Genomic DNA, 10,000 nt, shown 5'->3' with positions numbered 1-10,000 from the left:
CGGCGTGAGCCAGTCATCACACCCTGCCCTGTTATCCCCCGACGCGCCGGAGCTCTCCGACTCCCTGCCTCACTTTGAGTCTACAAGAGTGCCCCGCCCTGCGACGCCACCCCTTCGCGTTCCCGAGGCCCCCCGAGTGCCCGAGATCCCAGCCCATCTGCCCCTTGACCTCGTCAACCGCCTCAAGGAGTACCCATCACTGGAGGAGTCCCTCAACCAGGCGCCCTTGCCGGCCTCCATGCACACCTTTTTCGAACCTACAATACAGGTAAACTCTATGCTAATTCCGGGCTGTATAACGGTAGATCCTCAATATACATTGTGTGTTTTTATGGAATGCCAACTTTATCAAAAATATACACAGATACCCAGACGAAAATACGGATACAGAAGTAATTTTGACAATGAAACTGCTACATCATTTCCTAAAAAATGGACAGCAACGATGAAATGCAAACCCAAACGAGAGACTCAACGTGGCGTGATAGGAAACCCTGTGAATTATGGACTTTAATTGACGATGCAGTATGTTTATGGAGTCGTTTCCCGCACAATGTTGCACACCGTTATAGATATCGTGTTATTCGATTCAGAGCTAAAGTAAGGGTTAAAGCTGTACGTGCCGGAGCGAAAACGACTCCATGCTGATATTTCTTAACCAAAGTAATTTTGGAAAGAAAAGTGTCAATATTTTTTAAATTAGAATATATAGTTATAGTATTGCTGACTCTGATCTAAAGGTAATTCCTTCTCCATACTCAATCCCTCTGCCTACAGGTCAGGGCTGAGGAGGTCACTGACGAGGAGTGGGATCAGTACCTGGATAGCGAGTGGGAGAGCCATGGCATCGTGCCGTCGTTCCTGCCCCGCCCCCCTCCGTACCTTATCAACGTGAACTATGGGGATCATACGTGTGTCCACTTGGGCTCCCTTATCACCCCGGCCCAGGCAAGGCATCAGCCCAAGACCCTACAGTAAGAACCTTTGAAATTAAGCTTCATCGGAAAAAAAACGAATCACATGATATTGAGAAGAACAAGTAATATGTCACAAAATTAGTTTTGAAACGAGGTAAACGGCCGAACTTTTCAGACATCATTCACTAAACAATTACAAAGAAATTGCTTGATAAAAAACACCTTTCATAAAAAAGAGATTTAATTTCATAAAATGTATCCAATCTACAACATACAGCTGATTGAACTCTACGGTTATTAAAACACATTATCTCCGGCAAGCACAGGATTCCCAGGAGAGCGCGAGTTGCCGAGTCATATTTACAGCAGGCGGTCGGCCATTTTGTCCTATTCAAGCCCAGGCGCTCGGCAACAAGTTAATCTAAATTGTCTCGCTTGTGAGTCTCATCTACACTCGCGTCATCGCCCACAGGTTCCCGGGGGAGGCGGGTCGGTTCTACACCCTTCTGCTGCTGGACCTGGACCGCTCTCCGAAACCCTACGTCAACTGGATGCTGGTCAATATGCCTCACAAGCTGCCACAGAAGGGTCAGTTCATCGCTTTATATCCCGCTCACTTCCAATTCGCATTCCTAAAGAGCAATCTAATTTCCATTGTCAATTTCACGGTAAATAAGACCAATCTCTGTGGACAGTGAAGATTGAATAAGAACAACGATACTCCACATATTAGGTAAACAGGGCCGAATGCCACCATCCCCCCGAAGTCCTCAACCAAATCAAGTCACCAAACTTTCCTCTAAAGCTTCACTCAACTTCTCCTTCCTCTCCGCCTTAGACTCCATGATCCCCCCCTCCCCCTACCCTACCAAGACCTGATCCGAGTGGTGTTTGCGGTTCTATTCTTAGGGACGGAGGTGGTGCAGTACGAACCCCCACGACCTGCTCAGGGATCGGGTTCTCATCGCATGGTGTTTCTGCTCTACCTCCAGCAGACGGCCATCCCTCCTGACGATGCTACGGTTCCTAGGGCCAGGTCATGCCAGGTTAGTTCTATAAAGCTCGAGTATAATAATTCAACAAAAAACATCGTTTACATAACCTTATAATAATGCAAGCGTTCTTCCATCTGTCTTACTGAAATACACCTTAAATCTCACCCTAAAACTATAGATTAGGCGAGGCAATAGTCTATATCCGATTTCTGAATATCCACATTATATTTGAAATTAAACATACATAACTATAAAATCACTCGGCATATATATATTGAATGGGTCAGTCCTGAATGCCTTTGAATAAGTTATTTTTCAGTGCCAACAAAGATATTTCATTTCTATTCTCTCATATCTAACTTGAGTGTTTGCAGTCTCATATCAAGCTTCTATTGTTCCCTCCGGGGTTCTTCAATATGAATCTGTACTATCAACGTCTGTTCCTTCCCTGACAGAAGTCCGGTCGGGAGGCCGTGGATCTGGATACCCTGTCACATGACCTGGGGCTGAAAGGTCCCGTGGCAGGGAACTATTTCCTAGCCGAATGGGACATCACAGTCGAACACACCTGCACTCAGCCTCGCAAATAGTGCTTCCAGCCCCGTCCGACTTACTTGCCTGCCTACAAAATTAGCTAATCAAGCTCAGGGATGCGACGTGTGCTTGCGGATAGACACGGTGTTGCATCCACTCATATCCATCACGAGCACTCCTGCACAATGGTAGATAATCAACATCCCTCGCCATCACCCTAGCCCTGATGCAGTATTGTGTGTCGTGATAATTCCCATATTTAATAGCTCTACCGGATCCCATCCCGATGGATCTTAAAAAAATAATTAACTACTATTTGCAGAAACTAGTTTTATAAGCAGGCAATGTATCGATTTGGACGTGGGTACAAATCATATCAAAATACATTATCTAGTCTTGTCGTGCGTAATTACACTGTAAAATAAATACACGTATAATTACATGAAATAATCCAAATAAAATATGTATGCAAATATATGTTAAGACTAATGTTTTAAGTCTCTATTTAAAATAAAATATGCAAAATAAAAATTGAAATAAATATGCACTAAATACGGTATATATATATATATTATGTGTTTGCCTCCCATGCCTTCACGCAAGACTCGGCACCACCCTCGCGCCCTGACACGCTGCCTCACCTCATTCTTGCGTGGCACGCCTTCCCGCCCGGCCTTCCCGCCCGGCCCTCCCTGCCTCGCTGCGGGAGGCCAGCATTACAAACAAAGTCGCACCAACATGCATATGCACACATGCGGAATTACAAATACCCGCGATCAAATTTTGCATGATGAATATGTATACATTTATGCAATACATACAACATGTGCGTACTGCATATATGTATGCCTTTTCAAATACATTTTACACACCCACCTATCTGCAGAGAGAGAGAGAGAGAGAGAGAGAGAGAGAGAGAGAGAGAGAGAGAGAGAGAGAGAGAGAGAGAGAGAGAGAGAGAGAGAGAGAGAGAGAGAGAGAGAGAGAGAAAGGGGAGAGGAGGAGAGGGAGAGAGAGAGAGAGAGAGAGAGAGAGAGAGAGGGAGAGGGAGAGAGAGAGAGAGAGAAGAGAGGAGAAAAAGGAAGAGAGAGAGAGAGAAGGAGAGAAAGAGAGAGAGAAGAGAGAGAGAGAGAGAGAGAGAGAGAGAGAGGAGAGAGAGAGGAAAAGAGAGAGAGAGAGGAGAGAGAGAGGAAAAGAGAGAGAGAGGAGAGAGAGAGGAGAAGAGAGAGAGAGAGGGGGGGGAGGGGGAGAGAGAGAGGAGAGAGGGAGGAGAGAGAGAGGGAGAGAGAGAGGGGAGAGAGAGAATAGAGAGAAGAGAGAAAGAGAGAGAGAGAGAAGAGAAAAGAGAGAGAGAAAAAAAGAGAGAGAGAAAAAGAGAGAGAGAGAGAGAGAGAGAGAGAGATAGAGAGAGAGAGATAGAGAGAGAGAGAGAAATAGAGAGAGAGAGAGAGAGAAAGAGAGAGAGAGAGAAAGAGAGAAAGAGAGAGAGAGAAAATAGAAAGAAGAGAGAGAGAAAATAGAAAGAAGAGAGAGAGAAAATAGAAAGAAGAGAGAGAGAAAAGAGAAAGAAGAGAGAAAGAAGAGAGAAAATAGAGAGAGAAAAGAGAAAGAAGAGAGACGAAGAGAGAGAGTGAGAGATGTAACTCCATCTATCTCCTCGATTTCAGTATCTTTCAGCATCTTTAAATATATTTCTTTCTCACTCTTCCCCGTTCCCCGTCCGCTCGCTCCCTTCCCGTCTATCCCCATCCTTTGCGGCCCGTTCCCTCCCCTTCCATTCCCTTCCCTCCTCTCTTCTTCTGTAATCAAATACCCGCCCTTCAATTAACTGGTCACAGAATACTTCACATGTATTACGTCAAGAGAGATCCGCCGTAAGGTATAATGTTAAATTGGGAGAGCCGTTTGGTCGATCCTCCTCTGCCGGCCAGCCTTATTCTGGCCTTTCGATCAAGGAATTTGTGAAAAGAAACCATAATGACGTCATGTTGGTAAAGAAGCTTAGTTTAGCATTTTCTCTTCTTTGGGGGATTTGTAAACATGCTGCTTAATGAATGTACTTTTTCTCTGAAAAAGAGAGAAAATACACAATCACTATCTTGAAATGTCCTTAAATTTCGTCCTATAGACTTCAGACGTTATTAATATAAAAATGCCTCTCGCAGCCGCTGGCAGCGAAGCCCTAATAGGAGAAACGTTAGACGAGTTGCACGACTTATTCCCTCCTTAATGATACCGTCTTGATTTCTGACATCCAGCCACACATACAGGCTCGCCGCGATGGCGTGATTAGCCGAGTAATCGAACCATTTCTCTGGAACACATATTCCAGAATGAGCAGGCCTTATCGTGATTACTCAATCACTGCAGAGCGCTGGAACAGCCCTCTTTTCACGCTGTATAACCATGTTTAAAAGGGCCTGATCAGATGAGGATATTTCTTTTCTTCCTACGCTTAGGGTGAAAAGTGCTGCAAAGGCTCTAATCTACACCATAGAGTTGCCTAATAAACTTGTATCTACACCAATACCCTCACCTTTTCCTTTCCACTTCCCACTGCGTCCATTCCTTGTTTGTTCATCCGTCCCATCTTTCCTTTGTCCTCCTTTCAATTTCCGTTTGTTTCTGCCATCTTTCAATCTCTTCCAACAAGAGGAAAACAAAGGTATACGACAATACTCCCTTTACCAACTCCTCTTCCTGCTCCCCCCCCCCCATTTTTTCCTCCCGCCCCTTAGGTAATGCTACCCGCTGCCCGATCAAGCGGAAGGGAGAGGGAGCTCGACTTTCTGCTTGGGAAAGAAAGGCACATCTTTGTTGCTCCCAAGCTCTGCCTTTCTTCGGACAACAAACAAATGCAAAAAAATAGGCCAATGGCTCTTCACTATTATTTGCACTCGTCGAGCATAGCCAGTTCATATGAATATTTTTCTCTCTCTCTAATTAATATTAATTATGATTTTCCCCACGTTTGACTAAGCAGTTACACATGCACCGAAAGGAGCTAATGGTTTACATCAACAAATTTACAATAAAAAGGTCATTTACCGTGTATGTTTATCATTAATTCTTCTCTTTATCAGTAGAGCATTGCCTTATAATTTTCATAATATGATGATATTCATCAACCTGTATCATATCCTAATTTCAAAAGCCATTTTTATTCGTTTAGTTAGGATCATTAATTCATCTAAATCCTCATCACACTTCATATTGCAAACACCAAAATAATAAAATGTCAGCATTATTCACATCCAGATCATTAATCATCCAACCCGTTCGAATATTCGTTGGGTACGTCATCGAGTTCCTTTATCCACTTAAAACATCTATTTATCTATCATCGTCAATATCATGTATCCTCATTATTATCGAATCGAATTTCTATTTGCTATACCTTTCAGAATAAAATAATTACTGGGTATATCTAATATGAAAAATCAAAACAAAAACAAGACGAGTCTGCATGAACAAAACAAAGAGACGAGAGAAGGGCAGCATCAAACGGACGCCCCCCCCCCCCCCGCGACCACACATTACCAATAACAATCTGCCCCCTTCTGCCAATATCCCCCCTCTATCCCCCACCCCCCTCGAACGCCCAGAGGAGAGCACTACGCGTGACATATTAACGGCTAAGCGTTAATTTAATTTTAAGGTCTGATCGACTTAACGGGTTGAATCGGACGGAATTTGCATATTGAACAGTATCCGGACATTCTCTGATTCGGTGGAAATAAGGCCAGCTGACAGTTTGTCCTATTGTGAACGCTGTAAGCCTCGCAGGGCCTCTGAAACCCAGGATCCAGCGAGGCATGCATTTTGAAAGGGGGAGAAATAAAGAATAATAAAACAATTCGACGAAAGGACGTGTAAATAAAACACTCTAACACACACAGAATTTACTTCTCCCATTCAAAAAGCCTGGGAATCTTTGATACCTAAGAGTATTTTTCCCTGTGTCGCGGAAGCTCTTTCAAAGAGGCGATCAAACAGGAAAATGCGTGCTAGGCGACGAAACACCAACCTCAAAGGAGGTTACGTGGGCACAGCTGGTTTTCTCTCACGCTCCTTCTCAAGTTTTGACTCTATTAATTTGCATTTCAACTTTTCGCAGAGAAAAAATCTTACAAGTTGTTAAACAATCTCGGGATACGAAGGCAAGTTAAGTGGCTTTGGTTTCTTTGTCTAAACACGCACGAATACTGGGAAATGGCTTATATTTTCCCGCAAAGTGTTCTGAAACAATATTTATACATACTTAAAATGATTTCTACATCACCCGAGATCATCCCTTGCTGAAAAAAACAATAACGCCGACGAACCACATCATCAATGATTAGAAAGGAAAGAACAAGGGGAAAAAGAAGAAAAGATAATAACTAGAGGACCAAGACACAATACCTTTTCATCGTAGAACCCGGGGTCGTCTGACCTCTGTTGACCCAACAAGCGGTCCGTTTCTTGGTCGGTGTCGCCATCTTCTGAAAGCAAAAAACAGGTCTTGGTCATAAAAACGTCAATTACTTCGGGGTGCTATGAAACGTGACAATTACATTCTATACTACAATTGTGAGGATTTGGAAATTACCGGTGAATACTGAATAAAATATACATTCCTCTCACATGCATATACATTTTTAATTATATGCGCAGAACAAGTGCATATAAACCGACAAAGAATATAAAACACCACATAATCACCATCAGCAAAATTTCACCCGCATACGTTAAAATAATCACATGATATCTATGCAAAGAGGAACCATCCTTGACACTGATTATATTTTCCTTCGTCATCGCCGCCAATTTCGCCGCTATCCTTATTAAAAAGAAGCCAACGAAAAAGGATAAGAAAACAAAGGCGACGAAGGAAAGAGAAGAGGAAAATTAAGAAGATGCAAGAAGAGGATGACCCTTCTTCAGGAAGAAAACGTAATCTGGAGGGAAGATGAACGTTCGTAAGACGCAGAATCCCGTGTTTGGCCAACTCTTATCCCTCAGCGCCACAGTATAACGTTTCAACATGTTCCCCCATGCAAATCCTGAAGCAAAATTACATAGTCAACAAGAACGCAACAAAGCAAACACACCGAGTCCCAAGGAAAACAAAGTCGCGAGCCACATCATATCTTTCGTGCTCCGAATAGTATACAAGAAAGAAAATAACACGATACCCTCTTAAAATAGAGAGAAAGAGAGAGAAAGAGATAGAGAAAGAAAGATAGAGAGAGAGGGTGGAGAGAGGATGGAGAGAGAGAGGAAGAGGGAAAGGGAGAGGAAGGGAGGGAGAGAGGGAGAGAGAGAGAGAGGGAGAGAGAGAGAGAGGGAGAGAGGGAGAGAGAGAGAGAGAGAGAGAGAGAGAGAGAGAGAGAGAGAGAGAGAGAGAGAGAGGAGAGGGGAGAAGAGAGAGAGAGGAGAGAGGGAGAGAGAGAGGAGAGAGAGAGAGAGGAGAGAGAGAAGGGAGAGAGAGAGAGAGAGAGAGAGAGAGAGAGAGAGAGAGAGAGAGAGAGAGGGGATGAGGAGGGAGGAGAGGGAGAGGAGGAGAGAGAGGAGAGAGAGAGAGAAGAGAGAGAGGGAGAGTCAGAGAGAGAGAGAGAGAGAGAGAGAGAGAGAGAGAGAGAGAGAGGAGAGAGAGAGGAAGAGAGGGAGAGGGAGAGGGAGAGGGAGGAGGGAGAAGAGAGAAAGAGAAGAAGAGAGAGAGAGAGAGAGAGAGAGAGAGAGAGGAAGAAAGAGAGGAAGAGAGAGAGAGAGAGAGAGGGAGAGAGAGAGAGAGAGAGGATAAAGAGAGAGAGTGAGAGAGAAGAGAGAGAGAGAGAGAGAGGAGAAGAGAGAGAGGAGAGAGAGAGAAGAGAGAGAAGATGAGAGAGAGAGACCGAGAGAAAGAGAGAAAGAGAGAGAGAGAGAGAGAGAGAGAGAGAGAGAGAGAGAGAGAGAGAGAGAGAGAGAGAGAGAAGAGAAAAATGAAAAACAAGAGAAAAAGAGAAAGAGAGAGAGGGAGAAAAAGAGGAGAGAGGCCGACAAGAAGGAAAAAAAAACGAAGAAAACAATAACTGCGAAGGCCAAAATGTGAATAATGTACACTTGCAATGATAAGCAGAAACAAAGCAAAGAAAGGAAACGTAGGAGTGGCGGCCGGCAGGCAGTTGCAGCGGGTGCATAATTTACACTGACGACACATCGCCGCCGACTCCATACCTGAGGCTGTCTCCCCCTCTCTTATTTCCAGTCCCTGATAAAAATCACTCCATCTATCAGTCCCGCCAGTGTAATCTTCCCTTCTTCCTATGCGTTTCATTTCTCTCTTCTCGCCATTATCGTTATCTCAATTCTCTCGCATCTTTCTCTTACTCCATTCTTCCTTCCACAATTTTCCTCATTCTACCTACCTCAAGCCATAAAGGTTTTTCCTTTTCTCTCTTGGTTTCCTTCTATCCCTAGGTTCCCATTGCGATTTCCATACCGATAGTAATTGCCAATAGTAATTTCTTAATCCTCTATCGATTGCCATCATTCTCATCCTCGCCATTTTCTCCCTTTCGTTCTCCATACACCCTTCTTTCGTTCTCACTTTGTCCTTTCCCCTTGCCTCCCGTTCCCCTTGCCTGATCTTTATCTTCCTTTGCCTTCGTCCCCCTTTTCTATTAATCCACTTTTTCTTACTCCTTTCTCTTTCGCTCTTAAATTTACTCTGTTCGTCATTCACCTTCATACTTCTGATCTCTTTTCATAATAATTTTCCTATCAGTTACCTCATTCATCTGTCGATCTGTCATTCTCTCTCTCTCTCTCTCTCTCTCTCTCTCTCTCTCTCTCTCTCTCTCTCTCTCTCTCTCTCTCTCTCTCTCTCTCTCTCTCTCTCCCTTTCCATTTCTTTCGCCATTAGTCGCCCATTCCCGTCTTGACGCTTACAAATACTCACACCCGCCCTCCCCCTCCCTCCTCCCTCCCTCTCGCCTTCCCTCCTCCGCAAACATGCAACATCCTGTTCCCCGGCATCAGTGTCGCCATTTATTCGATCTGGCACAAACGTTGAAGCAAAAGACAAATTATGGAACAAGAATTGCCTTGCCTTTTATTTTGTTCGCCGACGCTATATAAGCATTGAAGCGAATCTCCCTCTGTCTTCCCCAGGCTACATCCAGCCCCGACATTATGTGACTCGAGCAAACACAAACCCTCCGAGCCTTCAGAAAAAGAGCATAGCACCGAGGTAGGGTTAATTAGCTAATGACTCTAGTTAAGGGCGCGTCCATCACCGGAGTGAGGGCGTGGCTCTATATACATAAAACCCTGCCTTACAGGCTTAGGAAGGGCAGGAGAAACATGAAAAAATGAATCCGAAAGATAAAAAGGGATTGAATCGACAACATAAATAAAAAGCGTTCAGTACACTCAAGAGTGTTGGATCTACACAAAGTCGCTCTTCTTATTTCTTAAACAATTCCAGACCCCTCCACTGGTAATTTAACTTATGCACTCTTTCTTTATAATTTGCTTTAAAAGTTGAGAAAATAAACTTACCCCGGGCAATCCCTTTTAGTCGGAAATTGA

At 44.0% G+C, this 10,000-nt stretch overlaps 2 protein-coding genes across 27 annotated transcripts in view; one reads left to right on the top strand and one right to left on the bottom strand.

Moving 5' to 3' along the window:
• Positions 1-3,014, top strand: part of LOC122265247 (uncharacterized) — an 18,543-nt gene extending 15,529 nt beyond the window's left edge. The window contains exons 2-6 of the mRNA XM_043034458.2: positions 1-268; positions 778-974; positions 1,390-1,505; positions 1,827-1,963; positions 2,368-3,014. The exon at positions 1-268 is cut by the window's left edge and continues 467 nt beyond it. Coding sequence (XP_042890392.2) covers positions 1-268; positions 778-974; positions 1,390-1,505; positions 1,827-1,963; positions 2,368-2,502 — 853 coding nt within the window. The 3' untranslated portion in view covers positions 2,503-3,014. The remainder of the gene's footprint in view (positions 269-777; positions 975-1,389; positions 1,506-1,826; positions 1,964-2,367) is intronic.
• LOC122265181 (uncharacterized) overlaps positions 1-10,000 on the bottom strand; it is a 675,490-nt gene that overhangs the window by 83,751 nt on the left and 581,739 nt on the right. For 20 of the 26 annotated variants that reach the window (XM_086537033.1, XM_086537011.1, XM_086537035.1 and 17 more), the window contains one exon: positions 6,851-6,930. In XM_086537033.1, coding sequence (XP_086393159.1) covers positions 6,851-6,930 — 80 coding nt within the window. The remainder of the gene's footprint in view (positions 1-6,850; positions 6,931-10,000) is intronic. The other 6 variants (XM_086537017.1, XM_086537024.1, XM_086537027.1 and 3 more) reach the window with 1 other exon arrangement.

This window comes from Penaeus japonicus, unplaced genomic scaffold, assembly GCF_977035675.1.
Source record: "Penaeus japonicus unplaced genomic scaffold, GWHDUDI00000001_assembly GWHDUDI00000005, whole genome shotgun sequence".
Lineage (NCBI taxonomy): Eukaryota > Metazoa > Arthropoda > Malacostraca > Decapoda > Penaeidae > Penaeus > Penaeus japonicus.
This window is presented reverse-complemented; position numbering and strand designations above follow the sequence as displayed.